The sequence below is a fragment of the Seriola aureovittata genome, chromosome 2 (assembly GCF_021018895.1).
Source record: "Seriola aureovittata isolate HTS-2021-v1 ecotype China chromosome 2, ASM2101889v1, whole genome shotgun sequence".
NCBI classification, from domain to species: Eukaryota; Metazoa; Chordata; class Actinopteri; order Carangiformes; family Carangidae; genus Seriola; species Seriola aureovittata.
The window spans coordinates 15,505,253-15,522,705 of NC_079365.1; the positions used below are offsets into that span (position 1 = coordinate 15,505,253).

Genomic DNA, 17,453 nt, shown 5'->3' on the forward strand with positions numbered 1-17,453 from the left:
AACATGTAACTAGAACATGACTAATAGTCACTTAGCTCTTGTCAGTAGTTTATATGAGAGAAAATGACTAAAAGGGTAAGTAAACAGGTAGAAAAGAAAGAAATGTCACTGGTCAACTATATATGAAAAAATTAAGGCTGGGGTGTCGAATTGAGGTATAATAGTGGTATGTAATTTGATCAGCAGTTCACAAGTTCTACTATTGCTTTATTAAGGGATTTATGCCATTAGACAGTTTCTCATACCACTGTGAACGTGAAGAAGAAAAAAGAAGAAACATTATACCCTACATGACAGGAAAGCATCCCAACGAGGTTATGGGTTCTGTAGACAAACAGAAGATGGGTTGATTGGTAATAGGGTTACTGGTGGAAAACCAGCAGATAATGAACAATGAAGTAATGACAGTCAGCTGCAGTAAAATATCAATGACAGTGGGCAAGACAGAAGAGTGTAAAATTATTTTTGAGGAGGCATCAGAGAGGAACTGCATACCGAAGGACATAATCACCCCTTCAAATTGTTCACAAATATGAAAGAAAATTCCCTTTATTCTTTTGTGCACCCTTAAAAAGTATTCATAATTGACACTCCTACAGTCTGGGGCAGGTTATACCACATTTTTGAGATATGACCAATTGTAACAATGAAAACAAAAAATATTTAAAGTCAAGCCAAGGAATAATATGCACCAAATGATTTGTATTCCAAGTAAAGAACTTTCAGTTTGTTTAACAGAGAGCAGCATAAAGCTGGAAAGTTTGAAGTTTGAAACAAAGTTGATACTGTCTGATGTTCCTGTTGCTATGAACCACGAAATGTGATGTATTCAGGTAAATGTGTGAGCAGCTGCATGAAATAAGTGACTGGAATGGGCCAAAGACAGTTTGTTTCAGTAGAGATACAACTTGTTTTCAAAAGAGAGTAACAACAAGACAAATGGACACTGAGCAGTCTTTATTGATATCATGATTTGAGGGCAACACCATGAAAATAAGTTTCAGTGTTTATATGCTATGTCATGCTTCAATTTCATGCATTACATCTTGCCTGTGTCACAGTGTATTTATAGTTTGATCAATTTCATTTAATTGTATACTTTTGTCTTCACATATACATGTCCTAATGTTGGATTGAATCTATGTTTTTTTTTTTAACAGTGCATGATGTGCATGTGCTCTTCATGACAGTGTGAAATAAACTTAATAAAATCATATTAATGAGCCTAATTATCTCCTGAAGATGGCAGTAAAACCACCTTCCACAAACCTTCAAAACAGAAGAAGAAAAAGGCGAGCAGCAGCGTATCGATCAACGAAGAAGTAGAGACCCGGAGCAGGAAGTGTACGTTCATCGGCCCCATGTGTTTCTGTTCACTCGTTCATTCATTGTTGAAACGATAACTTTAGCAACAATACATGCAGTAGTGTTTCTACGGCACACGGACATCATTGTGTTTTTAGGAGACGATAAATTGTAATCACCAAAGACGAAACCGGTGGCGTCGCTGTAAGCAAACAGCAACGCTAGCTAGCTAACGTAGAATTCGCGCTAAAGTTGCCTGCAAAATCACAGGAAGTCTACTGCGATACCTGAATGAAAAGTGCAGTAGACACCAGCATGATCAAGGAAAACCGATGGAACATACCCCCCAATGCCCCAGCGTGCATGGAGAAGCAACTGTGCTCGGCGCAATACAGAGCAGGTCGGTAACAAGCCAGGCTAGCTTAAGGTTACACAGGTAAACACGTGGTGCCGCTAGTTAGTTAATGTTAGTCCGAGTCTGTTTACATCTTTACAGATGTGCAAGGGTCTGCTACTAAAGTTGAGCCATATATAACTGGACAAATTGTTGAGTAAGAGTCATTTTTGTTCATAAAATTGATGCACATGCTCAGCATCTCAGCTCTTTAGTGCATGTGGCAGGATAATAAGTAATCATGTCAAATAAATTGCACTTAGAAGCTTAACCTCCTAGGACCTGGCGTCCACATATGTGGACCTCACATTTTGGGTTCTCTAGACCACAATACTAACTTTTTCTCAACAAGGGCCTGGTGACCACATATGAGGATATTATACTGCCACTCAGTAATCGAAATTTAAAACTAATGTCCTCATATGTGGACATCATTTTTCTCAGGTCCCAATCAGCCTAAATAGCAAAAAATAGAGCTCGGGTCTTAGGAGGTTAAATATGATCTGCTCTGTGGATTGGATGGTTGCCGAATTAAAGAATGGCTCCAAGTGATTCTCACAACTACCACAGCAGAATTAAAATGCAGCTGGTTTGCTAATGTGTGTGTGTTTTCCCCTGATTTCCTCTCAGATGGCACCCTGCTGCTTGGTGCCTCTAGCCTCACTGGCAGGAGCTGGCAGGGGTCAGTGTGGATCTACAGTGACCCTGAGCAAGCCCCCAATGAGGGTTTCTGCAAAGCTGGTGTGCAGACTGAGGCTAGTGTCACAGATGTGAAATGGGTGTCAGAAAAGGGTGTTGTTGTTGCATCAGACTCAGGTAAGAAGCACTTTTGCAGCATTTACTATATGAGTCAAGCACTGGGCTTGAGAGTTAATTGACAAACTGGATTTGTTCTACTGTGCAGGTGCCTTGGAGCTCTGGGAACTGGCGGAGGATGAACGCCTGCTTGTGAATTGCTTCACCAAACATGAGCATGACCACATTGTCACTACAGTGAGCCCCATAACTGGAGCAAGCAGTGCCGTCACTGGCAGCATGGACTGCAGGTTAGATGGTATTTTATACAGATACATCCACTGTTGCACGAAGTGTCACTGCTGAATGAAACTCGGTTTGTTTTCAACTCTGGCCTTATGGTTTTAGTAATTACTTTTTTCATCACACTCATCACCGTGCATCTCTTCCCCTTTCTTCACTACAGAATTAAAGTATGGGATCTCAGTCAGGAGACAGTTGTCACTACCTACAATGGTAAGGGAATATTTCAAAATGCCTTTCGAAATAAGATGAGCTGAATTTTATTAACCAAAGTTTTATAGATTTCATACATTTCATAATTATCATTTAGTATAAATAATTCTACTAAAGTAAGGTAAAAAACAAATCCCCTCTTTGTAAATCATTCTTTTGAGTCATGTGTCCCCTGTTTTGTTTGTTTGATAAACTGATCAGGAATGATTGTGATTGGTGGTTCGCTGTGCATATCACTCATTAGCCACATCTTTATGTATCCAAGAATTTTTTTTTTATTATTACGGTATGTCATATCAGACACTCCTCTTCTAGATTAGCCATGGAAAGTGAGAACTGTGCAAGTTTTCCTTTTGTATCAAGCAGCAAAGAAGTTATATGTTTGAGTTAATTTGCTGTTACACTGCACATCCTGCAATGTGACTATTGCACATGCTCACATCTTGATGGCAATGCGTAAACTATATATTGTGCAGCCCTATCCTGCAGTTTTGGCAAAAAATATACACCTAATGCTGTCTAGTGATTTAAAGTGTGATTGCATAATAAATGGTCCTATTGGTAGAATATTGTTTTGACATGTTAGCAGTAATAAAACAAAATCACAAGCATAAAGATGGTAAAAACCATAACTGAATGTGTCTGTTAACTTATTTTTTTCCTCCAGTGCACACACAGCCGGTCAGATGTGTTGCCTGCAGTCCCACAGACGAGTCTCTCTTCATCTCCTGTGGTCAAGTAAGATACTGATCAAGCATTACTGTGAACAGAACACCTAACATAACTGATTGAACTAGGTGACTGTGCACATTATTTAAGAGGAACTGATGTTTTCCTCTTGTGCTGTAACACAAGAAAGCTACAATAAATTCTGTGTATTAACAGATAGTCCACCATTAATAAAGTTGGATGAACTGCACAAGAGCAGAGAGAGAACTGTAAGAATATACTGTTGTCCTCCACCCTTCAGGATGGCCGTGTGCTGATGTGGGACAGGAGGAAGCCAAACAAACCAGCATCAAGAATAGGTGAGCAGCTTGTCCCACCTTAAACAACCAGGCTCAGACATTTTTCCTAGGTTGTTGACGGCGCTGGACTTAATTTTGCTACGGTGGATGTTGGCATCACTGACAGATAACCATCTACTTAGTGATGTGTTTTGTCTGGCTGATTTAACCAACCTTGTGATTGTTCTTTCTGTCCCAGATATAGAGGCCCCCAGCTGCTCACCTACCACTGTAGCGTGGCACCCCCACCACAGAAGCACCATTGCTTTCGGTAAGGCCCAGCAGCTGATTATTGATGGACAGAGACATTAAATTGGCCATCCCTGCAGTTTTCATCATTTTCATTGTGCCTCAGGTGATGAGCTCGGCAGAGTGACAGTGAAAGATTTCCTTGGAACGGAGCCGGCCCGGGTTGAGAACGTCCACAGCCGCAGAGTTAATGGGCTCGCCTTCTCCACACATAGGTAAATCTAAATTCTTCTGCAATCTCAGTATCCTTCTATAATGTTTCTCTACGAAACTGTAACTTTTTCTTTCTTTCATTCCAGTGCCCCCTTGCTAGCTACTGTCAGCGATGACTGCTCCCTTGCTGTTATGGACTCCGAACTGCAAGAAATGTGAGTCTCTGCACTTCAAACTAGGAAACGTCAGTCTCTTGTACCATTTTTAAAAAATTACTAATCCTATATTCTTTCTTCTGCTGTAGACTGAGAGATCGGCGACACCAGGACTTTGTCAAAGGTGTATCCTGGCTCCACGGGGGCTCTAACACCCTGACGACCGTAGGCTGGGATCATCTTGTACTTCACCACACGGTGGGTTCAGCTGCTGGAGCTCCCAACTCCTCCTCTTAGATTCAACAGATGGTCACACGCCTTGGAAGAGAAAGATTTCAACTTACTAAGTTTGTCCCTTATTTTTGAGGGGTGAATCTAAAGAAGTTAAACGTAATATGTGAGTGAGGAGATATGGATTGAGGTGTTTCATTGTCATTCAGTACTCAAGATATGTGCACAATATTTGGGCATTTGCTCTCCTCTCCTGGCCTTGGTGCATTGTGTTGCTCTACTCTATAATATGGTCTCTCCCGCTTTACTTCTTTCACACTGTATAGCATTTCCATTAATGTATAATTACATTTGAGGCAACCCATTTGTATTGCATAATTTTACATTAAAGGTAACTTAATAGCAAGATCATTTTAACATTTCTTTGTGTTTCCTGGATTCTACTATATGCCAGCAACTAAACCATTGTCATATATTGTCTCAGTCACAGAGGCAGACCCACAATTTGCCCACTACTGGGTCAAAAGACGGCAGTGTGTTTAGATGTTCATGTGTGGGCAGGAGGCTTGAACGTTAACAAGATCACACGGGTGATTTGCATAGTCAGTGGCAGTTAAGGGTGTCCCTGCTCATCCGTTGTCTGACGTAGACTGGACTTAAGTGTCCTAATCATTTTCACATGGTACCAGCATAATGTGTTGTGTCGCTAATAATGTCAATATTACCATAATAATTCACATCCTTGGATGTGTAGTGTAACAAACAGCCCCTGAAACAACAGGAACACTTAACAGTGAGGCCCACTTTAGTGAAAGTTATTCCATAGTATTGAATTTGCCAGGTTACATGTGTTTTAACAGGAAAAATCATCTTTAGCCTTTAACCATGATTAAAGTTTATGGAAGCAATTTATTTCCTTCCCATCATCTTAACCATAGTTGTTTTGGTGCTGTCGTTATCAAAGGTAATTTCCTCTGTCACTACAAATGTAATAAAATAAATATACCCCAGGCATTAAAAGGTTTTTCATATATTTAATCCAGAAAGCATCATATATAACTGTTCTTTGCCTTCAACTGAATTACTACACTCTGAATGTATGATGTGGTGCGAAAAGGTGTGTACATTATCAGATCAAGTTTAACTGTGTTTTTCATTTCACAAGGGAATTTCAACATTGAGACTGAGATCTACAAAGCTCCTGAGTCTCGAAAGAGAAAAGATGTAACAATATTATAACATTACTGATCACAGTATGTTGGTGCTTCTGTTCTCTTTCCCGTCTTATTATATAAAATACAGCACAATTATCGAGCCTTTTTTGTAAAAAGAAAAAAAGAAGAAGAATCTGTGTCACATGCACACTGTTTTCACTTTTCAATGAGGCTTTTGTTCTCGTGGAGTCATCACCTGTCAGTTTCTGATTTAGTGTTTGTCTCTTGCTTAACTGATAATCTCCATAGATAACAAAGACAAAACACAACAATATAGCATTCTGTAACATTTTTAAGGCATCTGAATACTAACGCAAAAGCTTCATTCTGTGCACAAAAAACTCAAGTACATTTATTAAAACATGCAGTTAATGCTTGAATAAATTTCCCAGTTAGGGACTTGGACAACATTTTGTGTAGCTTTGCTTTATGACCAATATATTTTAAATATTTTGATTACATAACTAACATGTACATACAACATGTTACAATAGTTCTTAAATCTTATCCAAACGAATATGTACATCAATAACAACATGTGCAGCTACACTGACACAATTGTTACCTCAACAAATAACTGTTATACAAATGTAAAGACATTACCGAGAACAATAAATATGAGAAACAATCCGACTGAGAGATCAGCATGCTCTGACACATGTCTGAATTAACTGTTGGCTTTGCCCCAGTGGACCTACAAAACTGTAACAGTGAAAGAATATTGCAGTTGTGGGACATGAAATTACAGGCCACAGTAATTACATCATACATTATTATTGTGTTTTACAATGAAGATTCCACACAAAGACTTTTCATGTTCTACAAATTACTGTATAATGTCAATTCACTTTCACTCAGCTTGCAGTTTACAGCTATGAATAGCTTAAGCGAAAAGCATTTTATTAATAGGTTTTGCTTATACAATGAATATTACCCATGTGGCGCTGAAACTGATTACTTGACAGTGACAGTACATCCTCCAGAGATTGAGCATTACATTCAGACTACATCATTCATAACTGAGCACACCATTGTTTTGAGATATTTTTAACATGCCAACCATATTTCTGTAACTCAGTGCTTTTTCCCTGTTGCACAAACTCCTGCTAATTGCAAAATCACATTATACAAACACATGGAATGTGTGCTGTATAGATGTGTCTAATTTCCACAGATTTTTAAGGTTCCCCTCTAGTAACCGGGGTAATAGGCTGTTTGGTTCCAGGCCGAATTGTAAAGGTCATACCATACTGATGTTTTGACGGTCCGTTGCTGAAAGAAAAAGAAGATGTTCAGGATTATGATGAATACTGCACCCAAACACTGGGCTTATTGACCTAAAAAGTGAATGTGTCATGTCTGAGCAGTGCAAGTCTTACCTGGTGGGAACCTTCACCGAGGACGTTTCATATTTTTTGGCCACTTTTCCCTCCAATTCCCTCATGTCCAGGGTTGCTGCTTTGTTGACCACAGGGTAATTCTTGCTTTGTGGTGTGGCTTTGGGGACAACAGGGACCTTATTGTCCTCACTAGACAAGGGGGCCTCCCAGTCATCAGAACCAGGCTCTGCCTCCTTCACCGGAGCCATTTTGTGGTCCATTTCCAACATCTTCTTTTGTAAGATGCTCAGGAGTGTGGCCTGACTCGGGGAAAGAGGGGATGGTAGCTGAGGAGGGGCTGATTGAGGTTTTGTCTGGACATGAGGCTTTGGTTTGATATTGATGTCAGGAGGTGGGAGTTTTGGAGCTGCTGGGGGTTTTGGAGGGGTTGACGGAGCCGGAGGTGCAGGTGGAAGGGTCACAGGAGGTGCTGGTGCCTTTTTCACAGGAGGGTCAGGTGGACGGACGGAAGGAGGGGGCATCATAATCTCCTCGAAATCATCAAACTCTGGGGGAGGAGGGAGTAATGGCATGCTTATCTCCTCTTTATTATCCTCAGGCTGTGCGGATTGAGTCTTTGGGGGGCTTTGCTCTGCATTTTGTTTCTGCTCAACCAGGTTCGTTGCACTTGGGGATGCAGCTGCTGTGATCCTATTGAGAGCTGGACTGGTAAACGGCATCTGATCAGGACTTGATGCAGGACTTCTGGATTTTTCTGGAGTCTGAATTGTTTGCGTATGTTTCACAGGACTGAGAGAGCTTGGACTCTCCTGTATTCTTTCTTGCGATGTAAGAGAAGAGGACGACTTTGACCTTGGGACGACAACAAAGGAATTGGGACTCGAGTCACTCGGGTGAATGCTTGCGCTTGGCTGCTCGTTCTTCTCAGCACTGTTTTCCCGCGACAGGGAGTGAGTTGATCTGTGTTTATCTCTTTCCTTAGCCGCCATTAAAAGAGCCAGCGGGGAAGCTGCAGGCCCCTCTCGTGCCCCGTTGGTTTCACTACTCTTCAGGCTGCGTAGTTTACGATCTAATAAAGGACTGAATTTAGGTCTTTGATATGGTGATCCTTCAAGGTTCCCTTTGCTGGGCTCTGAATTCACCTGAGAACTGTTCACTTTCAGAAGCTGTGGTGACTTCTGAGGAGTAGTCGGGAGCAGTTTGGTTATTTCTGGCTGTGCTGAACCTATCCCTGTTTTAGCCTCCTTGTTTGGCTCAGATAGGGGTGGTTGAGAGGGCTGCGTTATTTGTAAGTTCTCCTTCAGCTCCTGTACATCTTTGGATACCGGTTTAGTCGGTGTAGCCACTTTAGGCACTTTCCCATCCACCTGGACAAGCACCGGTGCAGAGTTACCGGACCCAGAATCTTCGAGGAGTAACATCTGCTTGGGTCTTGTGTCACGATTCTCATGACTGCTGAGAGGTGAGGTTTCAGGGACATTGTAAAGCTTTGCTGTGTTTTGGGGATTAAAGGTGGAGAGCGTGGGTGTATGCAGAGGGGGAGGTGGTGCAGGAGTCTGTGGTGGGGAGTCAAGGTTGGACATAGAGGACAGTCTAATGGGCTTTGGAGGTGGTGTCTTATAAGTCTTCTGTTGCTTTTCAGTAGGGGGTAATGGGGGGGCAAATTTTGGATGCTCGGGAACTTTGGCCGCTGGTGGACTAGAAATGGGCGTGGATGGCGCAGAGCCGGTAGACAAAGTAGATGGAGGCTGTGGTGGAGCCATTGTTGGCCGTTTTAAGAAGCCTAGATCGTTCTCCACGGCCGGTGTCTGTGGAGGGGCTTTTGGAGCAGGCATGGAAGGAGGCTGAAGGGTTGCCAGGTCTGGACTGTTTAGGTCACCCAAGAAGTCTGGAGGAGGGATAAAAGTCCCTGGAGGGGGTGGAGGTGCCATAGAGGGAGGGGGAGGAACAAATATTTCCCCCTCCACAAGATCAGGCACTGATCCGTTGTACAGCTTTTCTCCACTGACTGTGAAAAAAGGGAAGAGAGAGAATGACTGAGTAAACCTCACTACGTTGTAGAGCAGGAGCACTAACAGTGATTAACATGCGCTGCTGCCTCATGTTTAAGCATTTACATTAGACAGAAATATTCAAAAACAGTGATATGGATGTGACGGTGCTTCCACTCTACATCAATGTCAAATTCACTTGTGTGTGGAAATGGCGAATAAAAGCAGAATATCTTAAAAGGGAGAAATAACTGCAAATATCATTGGTCGAGTAACGGCAAAGTCTAAAGGCTGAAATGAGTTTTAAACCTAATAAACACGTAAGATGATAATCTTACTCAATACAGAACTGCTTAAATTCTATTAATGCAAACACTCCCATTCTGTAAATAACCTTGCCAGCTGGAATGGCTGTTTGGGCACATTCAGAAGGGTTATTGAGCAACTGCCTGGGCAAACATTTACCTGCTCTACATTTTCAAGCCTTTATGGAGTCATTCTGATTGCTGTGATCTATCAACTGAGTCTGAGTAAAGGCACCACAAATGATCTTCGTCCTTCAGAGTGTAAATAAAAGATTTCTAGCCTTTGCTGTGTTAAACCTAAAGCACATATCTGAGGTAGTTGGACGCTCACCTGAACCGTTGGCCTTTGGACCATTGACATGGGGAAGAAGGGGGACTTTGGGTGTTGGGACGGCAAACCCTTGAAAACTATCAGATGACTGTGAGGAAAAAAGAAAACACCGTCAGACTGTTGATATTTCTGGGACACAAGAAATAAAGTGTGGTTCAAGAACAGTGGTAATGATTAAATAAAACCTGCATCCTGTTCTAGATGTATTGAAAAGAGTTTTTTTCAGTTTCTTTTCTGGCAACTATTCACTCCCAGAGTGAACAAACCAGTTCCTACTTATTGCAGCGCTCAGTGTTCCTTGAAAACAGATCAGCATAGAGCAAAAGTTGCTTCCAAATAATTTTATTTGCGCTGAGATCGTGGTATTGAGAGACCTAGTGACAGTTAACAAAATGCCTTATTTGCAAATACTTTAGACTTAAACCTGTAAAAAAAAAACATTGACAAAAATACAATAAAATGTATTCTTAGAGAAATTGTAACTCAATGTTTGATGAGTGTGTGAATGTATGTGTCTCTTTCCATTTTAAGGCTAATCCTTAAGGTTTGTCCCAATGAGACTGGAGGTAACATGTTGCTATGGAATCGTTTTTGTACCAAACACTTTCACATACTTCACTCATGAGGAGTACCTGGTGAATCAGAGGATACACCTATTATTCTTCACATTGTCTGCTGCTTAACGTGGGCCTGGCTGAGAAAATTGCAGGCTGTCACTTAGATACCTGTGTGTTTGTATGAATGTATGTGTGAGTGTCAGAGAGAGGCAAAAAAAAGAGAGCGTCGAAGAGATTTGCTGTTCTCTTCACAGCCCAAACCAAACCGCCAGCAAAGATAAACACAGTCTGTGTTGACACAATACAAGTCCATGAGATTTAACAGGGTACATGCCCTTCAAAAGGGCAGAAAATCATTCCAACAACACTTTTTTTTTTTTTTTTTACTGATGTAACTCTTGATGTAAAGGCCCTTTGAGTAATTTGCCAATGCAATAACAAAACAGCAAGTTTGCACCAGTTTCACTTCAAAAAACTGTATCTATTTAAACAAGCTGTTGATGACTCATGATCTAAAAGTTGCTGAGATAAAGTTTGTAAGCCCTTTAAAATGCTTGTGTATATAAATGTCATAAAACTACTCAAACTTTAGACCGATAAAGTTGTTGTACAAAAACAAACTGAGAATGAAAATCAGTTGGATGTCTGCCTGATATCACAGCTAGAATGACACCAGTCTCTCTTTGCTTGTAATCATAGGACTTCTGTAGCTTCCTGGAAAAGCATATGAACCCTGCACCACAGGCCAAGGGTGTGTCACTAAAGATGGCGTATGATCCAGTTTGATTTCATCTGTTTGTTCACTGCGTCGTGACTCACTTTCATCTGTCACTGCAGTCTGAGCTGTCCTGCTGGGTGTGCCACATCCAACACATGCCACAGACACATTCATAGAACACTCCCAAACACTGAGGTGTGTGAACCCAGAGCAGATATGAGCTCTTTGTTTGTATCTGCACCCTGATGATATAATGGAAAGCCTGGCAGTCATATAGACTGTTGATGTAATGCTATGAGTGAAATAAAAAACACTTAAAAATGAAAACTTTGTTAGCATGTGGACAAAACAGCAATACACTTGCAATACAGAGTGGTGGATGAAGTATTGGGCTATTTTACTTGAATAAATGTAAAAATATACCAATACAAGTACATTGAAAATTCAAAATTCTACTTAACTTAAAGTATTAACAGCAAAATGTACAAGCAAAAGTGCTTATTATGCTGCACAATGACTCCTGTGAGTGTTACACTAGCAGTGAGTGAATGACTGTACCTTGTAATTTATTATTTCTGACAGTCACTTTTTTTATTTAGATTTCTATTTTTGAAACTATGAAACTGAAATCACTTCTTAATGCACCGAATGAATATAATGAGATAATTATAATTGATTCTTGTATTTTGAAATATTATTTCACTGTTCTAGTTCTTGTGTTGCAGTATGTACTGTACAATAGCCTGTATGGTGATATCATCTGTATTGTGGATAACATGATAATATCATTGTTCACTACCATATTGCACATGATTCCCAGAAACATATCAGTGTAATCACTCCCACATGAGAGTATATTGTAGGTATTAGAAAGAAAAGTGTGTCAGTGAACAGATAAACAGCTCCAAACTCAACAGACTCCAAAGTTAAGTAAGAAAATATGTTTTACTCAACTCAGACCAGTTTAGTTTACATTCTCACATGTTGTGTCCCAACGGTTGTTTAAAATGACCCAGATTTACACCCATTCTGCCGAACAATAAACTGTTCATTATCCGCTAATGTGTATCTGTGCAGTTCTGCAGATGTGGAGTGAAGATATGTAATCCCTACAATTCAGCTAAATAACGTTTAACATCGACACTTACTGAAATACTCACAGCGTGATGTTTGACGGTGGGTCTGGCCCGCACACTGGCAGTCCCTGACTCAGGGATCGCTGGTGCATCCAGCACCAACTCCACATTGTCTGAGGAAATAAAAAAAGCAGAGCATTATTATCCTCTGGCAGACCTCTTATAGCAAAACAGGTTTCCACTTAACATTTCAGCCATTCAAATTCTGCTCAAAGCCCCATGAATAATTTGACTAGAAAGGACAAATGAAGGGGTTGGAACAAGACGCAGTAACCCTCCGAAACTGCGCTGCTGTCTGACTGTGTATTGTTCCTCAGTAGAGGTCAGTCCAGCTGATTATCTACTGTGTGATCCCATGTGCTGTTACAGTTCTGTTGTTGACAACTGAATAGTTCTGCACAGCTGAGCAGATGACTTTTGAAATTTACATTTCACCATTGTGTTCACTCAGTTAAAGTGGCAACTGAACTTAATTACAGCAACACAACTTGTAGTATAAAACACAATAATGTCTAAATACCAAAAAACTGTTATAAGAAGCTTCATAAATTTGTACTGGATTGTTTGGATTGTATATATTTTTAGCTAAACATTGATATTTCAATGCATTTAGAGTTGTTTACATTTTTATACATCGTACTGGGGAAAAACAGTGCAACGTTTGTGTATTTTGAATCCAATGTGACAAAGAGATTATTTATATTATTCTGCAATGTTACGGGAAATGTAAAAAAAAAAAAACGGCCTAAAGGTCTGTGTCTTACAGCTTCATCAGGCATTAGTCAATGACTAAACTTTTCTCCATCCAACTTTAGATGTAGAAGTATAAAAAAAAACATTCTGCTAAACTCCATGGTACCTGATAATCTCACAAGTCACTGGGGTTGGTTGAAGAAAAGAAATTTAGAAGTCGCACATTCATTCGCTTTTCGTTCCAGTGTCAGTCATGTTGTTTTTCCAATAAGTGACTGATGACAGACATTTGACACTGAGAGTCACTTAGTCTGCACGTTCTGTCAGTGCTCTAAAGCGATTTTTCATCAGGGCTAAAGAAAGAGAAACCTAAGGGCTTGACATTGTAAATAAGGAAGAAAGCAAAGTGTTTTTCCTCACATTTTTTCTTTAGTCAAGAAGATATGATGGTGCCACTCCAAAAAAAACAACAAAAAAACAATTCAGTATGGATGACTGCAGAAAGAATTGGCCGTGGTACTAAGCCAGTCTAACCAAATTATTGTCTGATTTAAATAGACAAGTGTTCTCTCTCACGTTGTAGATTTGCATAGCAATTGCTCTTGTTTCCTGCTGTTGCTTGTCAAATGGAATAAAATGTTATGTAAAGCTGGGCAGTTCATCAGGAAGCTGATATCAACATGTGGAGAGTAGATCTGAGTTACCATAATGTTGTGATACGGCTTTTAAGTTGTCTTTTCCTGGTGTTGAAGGCGGCAGAACGCTTACATGGTACAACTTTTGTTTATGGTGAATGAATGCATGGACATCATTCACATTACTAGTGACTTCTTCTCAAAGACTAATGCAAATACCATAGTCTGACCATGTGACAAAAAAAAAAATAAAAACTCAAGGTCCATTTATTATATTCTTCCAGTGCTTTCAACCACATCTCACAGTCTACCTCAAAGGATGGAGTCATTTGTTACAGTATCTACAGCATGCACGCTGTTATATGTTGTTAGCTGTAATAATTCTGGCTGATCATTTTGTTGTGTATCTGAGACTATAGCTCACTTATATTCACATAAAGGACATTCACTCTTTCTGTAAACAAGCCAGAACTGTAATAATCAGTCAAACAAATACACTGGAAGCGGCTTTTTTTAACCATAAGTCCAATAACATATAGAGATGTTCATTTACGCAATTTTCCCTCCTGGCTGGAGTTTCTTGAAATGCCTATATGCTGCACCTAAATCAGGGCAATTACAGAAGACAGGTCAATAGGACTCCAGATATACAAGGTCAAACAGATGCAGGCATAGAATAATAACATTAAAAAAAACAGATTTTTCATGGATGGATCATATTCCCTTGTTGACACAGTCATTCAATGTCATTTAAAATGCTAAATATTGCTGAGATGTCCTTTTATTAGCTACTTACATCATCAGTTATAAAGTCTACGTGAGCCTTTAACACTTCTGTCCATGTCAACCCCAAGTACAAAGGTCGTGTTAGTCTTCATCAAACCGTATTCTGCATTATATCCCACAGTAAAGGGCCTGTAAGCAGCGTACTCACCCATGTCCCTGATTTTGATATTGGTGTCGAAAAGAGACTGGTTCTTTCGACCCAGAAAATTCAGCGTCCCCTTCCTCATGATTATTGTTTAGTGGATGTGTAGACGCGACTGCACGGCTCAGCGGGGACTATTGAGACATTTTGATCAGCAGGTAAATCCGACGTAACGCGCAGGTGAGCTACTTTTAACGACAGGTGCACCGCTGGGCTCCAGGTGAACCTGATTCCAGTGGTTTGGTGCAGTCTTTTCGGGACAGACAGAGAAAATGGAGCTGACCACGCCTCCTCCCCTTTCACCGTGCCTCCCTGTGTGTCTACACTCCCAACAGGTGAGGCCTCGGCTCTCCTTTCTCAGCCACATTCCAGCGCAGATCTCACCTGCGTGTACCTGCGCACCGAATGAGCTGCACTTCGCTTTAACGATATTGACTGTTCCCTATATAGAGTACTCTCACTGCCCTGCTTTGATTGCCCTCAAATGAGTCCGTGATCATCATCATCATCATCATCACCTTCAAAGCTCTGTGGTCTACAAACAGGGCTGACATTAACAGTGTTTTCACCTGGAGGGATTATCGGGACAATTTGATCAACAGTCATCATAAATATGTTCAGGAACACAGTTTAACTTTACAGCACCTTGATAAAAAGCCAATAGGCTTTTATTTAATAAGGGTAGTGTTTTGGCTTTCAACAGGAAATCAGATGTTAATGGGAAATGAGCTGGCTATTTGGTCTTATACTTGTCAATGTGTAATAAAACTGTCATTCTGATCACAAATATGTAAATGTTATGATACACTTTATTTTAATAGCACCTTTCAAAACCAGAGTTATGAGGTGATCCACAGGTGGAACATACTGTATGTTAAATGCAACTCTGATGTACTTGTACTTGAGTATCTTCATTTTATTTGACTTTATACCTGCACTTCACCTCATTTCCGAAAGTAAGTAACTCAGTTAAAATGAACTCCACTTCAAACAGCCACAAAATTACATTACCGCTCCCTACATGTTAATGCATCAGTAACATAACAGTGTAAGACAAGTAGTGATACTTTAAATACATTTTGCTGAAAATGCATATGTATGTTTACTAACTATATGTAAGTAAGCATTTTTATAGTGTGGTATTGCTTCTTTTACTGAAATGATCTGAATACAACTTCCATCACACATAAATGATCATGATCTACAACAAGAGCTGGACAGTCATTAATATAACCTATCAGGATACACTTAGGTCTGGGTACAACTGCCAGGGAAAACAGGCCTCAACACAGAACATCTGAGTTGCATTAGCATGATGTTTCCACTTCCTTAAGTTACCCATATTTCAATTCACCTACCATAGTTGCAGAGTTTGTTCTGAAAGCACACTATTTTAACAGTGAATAAATGATGAAACAAAGAATAATGATGAACAAATTCTAATTTTACGGTCACAAGCTTTGAGCTACTATTAGTTCAAAAATATCAGAAACGTAATTGAGCCATTAAGTCATCAAAAGAATCACTAGAATGAATGGGAGCCATTGTAATCCAGTGTGTCTTTGTCTGAAACCTCAACATAATAAATCAGCAAGTGCTATTTATCCCCCTGGGTATTTGCTCAGTTAGTTATTGATTAAAGTTGAAACATTACGGGGTTTTTTATTCGTCCATTTTTCGAAAATCTTTATAACAAATCTGTGCCATCACTTAGGTATTCCATGGCAATATTTACCTAAGGAAGGTGAAGCATGTGACCTACTGTATATAAGCAGGATAACTGTAAAGATGATGTTGGAGAGCCTAGGCCAAAGAGGATCAAGAGTCCTCTAAAGCTCAGGGTGATCTAACGCATGACAGCCTACAATCCCATTCACCCACTTTTGCATGTTAGCTAAACCAAGATCTTAGGTTCTTTGTGGCCTTGGAGCTCTAGGGGTAAACAGTTTGGTTGTTTACAGCTGACACTTGACAAACTTGATAGCACTAATGGAAAGAAACTAAGGAGGCTACATTTACTCAAGTACCATAGTTTGTACAATTCTCCAATACTTTTGCCTTACTAAGGCACCCTATTGTGTTTCTATTCATCTTTTTCATCTTCCTCTGCCATGGGAATCTATTGCAGCCCCTAGATGGTAAAAAGTCTTGAAATTTGGCACACTGATTGGGAACACTCTTGTGATGCTTTTCGCCAAGTTTCATGTCTGTGTTCATGTCTCAAGTGCTTTAGCACCAACAGCAGGTCAAAGTTGGAGGTGTGTTCATACGTGTAACTTTTGAACCGTATTTTCAAAAATAGTACCATTGGATTCAGTGCACCCTATGATGTCAATTACTGCCATATTGGATTTTCCGCCATATTTGCATTTATGACTCTTTGGACACACTTCGTCCAATTTTCACCTAAATCGGCACAAGCCTCACAAATGTTATGACATGGATTTTTGATTTTCGAAAGTGTTAATCAGTCACAGCCAACTGAAAATGGCAGCGATGCCACCAAAAAGGAAGCTTTTACAAATGAAAACTAAACTTTGTACATGGTGTCATGACCCCATCAGGTAGTAGCGCAAGAAACCCGGTGTCCTTTGACCTCTGCTGGGTGCTGCAATAAGAAAATTTGCATTTTGCCTTAAAACTGTTGACGCCTTAAAATCAAACCTCCTGTGTCAGGTCTTTGCTTTAAAGACTTTTATCTCATAATACTTGCTTACATTTACTTTGTGGTATCACTACTTTTACTTAACTAAAGGATCTCAATGCCTCTTCCACTACTGGTTGGTACATATCCATGAATCTTACTCAGATCTTAATCTAATAAAGTTGATCTGTTTCCTTGATCAGATTAATATTAAAT

General features: G+C 40.1%; 2 protein-coding genes across 3 annotated transcripts; one reads left to right on the forward strand and one right to left on the reverse strand.

The window, feature by feature from the left end:
* Positions 1-1,303: 1,303 nt before the first annotated feature.
* Positions 1,304-5,151, forward strand: LOC130183715 (methylosome protein 50-like). Its single transcript, XM_056399339.1, has 10 exons — positions 1,304-1,705; positions 2,330-2,515; positions 2,604-2,745; positions 2,901-2,950; positions 3,618-3,688; positions 3,921-3,978; positions 4,157-4,228; positions 4,313-4,421; positions 4,506-4,574; positions 4,664-5,151. Exons 1-10 carry the CDS (start codon positions 1,597-1,599, stop codon positions 4,809-4,811), a joined length of 1,014 nt encoding a protein of 337 aa, XP_056255314.1. The 5' UTR covers positions 1,304-1,596; the 3' UTR covers positions 4,812-5,151.
* A 612-nt stretch (positions 5,152-5,763) lies between these two features.
* LOC130183697 (uncharacterized) lies at positions 5,764-14,882 on the reverse strand. 2 transcript variants are annotated; one of them, XM_056399337.1, is made up of 5 exons: positions 14,600-14,882; positions 12,362-12,450; positions 9,927-10,014; positions 7,339-9,307; positions 5,764-7,231 (listed from the first exon to the last, which is right to left on the reverse strand). In XM_056399337.1, exons 1-5 carry the CDS (start codon positions 14,676-14,678, stop codon positions 7,138-7,140), a joined length of 2,319 nt encoding a protein of 772 aa, XP_056255312.1. In that variant the 5' UTR covers positions 14,679-14,882; the 3' UTR covers positions 5,764-7,137. The 2 variants fall into 2 exon arrangements, with proteins under 2 accessions (XP_056255312.1, XP_056255311.1); XM_056399336.1 differs by having other exon boundaries at positions 12,350-12,450.
* Positions 14,883-17,453: the final 2,571 nt, after the last annotated feature.

Coding starts and splice junctions, on each gene's coding strand:
- LOC130183697 (XM_056399336.1), bottom strand. CDS start 14,678: ATGAGGAAGGGGACGCTGAATTTTCTGGGTCGAAAGAACCAGTCTCTT. Junction 9,308..9,926: donor TCCAAAGGCCAACGGTTCAG/GTGAGCGTCCAA, acceptor CTTTTTTCACAG/TCAGTGGAGAAAAGCTGTAC. Junction 7,232..7,338: donor TCGGTGAAGGTTCCCACCAG/GTAAGACTTGCA, acceptor TTTTTCTTTCAG/CAACGGACCGTCAAAACATC.
- LOC130183715 (XM_056399339.1), top strand. CDS start 1,597: ATGAAAAGTGCAGTAGACACCAGCATGATCAAGGAAAACCGATGGAAC. Junction 3,689..3,920: donor TCTTCATCTCCTGTGGTCAA/GTAAGATACTGA, acceptor TCCACCCTTCAG/GATGGCCGTGTGCTGATGTG. Junction 4,422..4,505: donor CTCGCCTTCTCCACACATAG/GTAAATCTAAAT, acceptor CTTTCATTCCAG/TGCCCCCTTGCTAGCTACTG.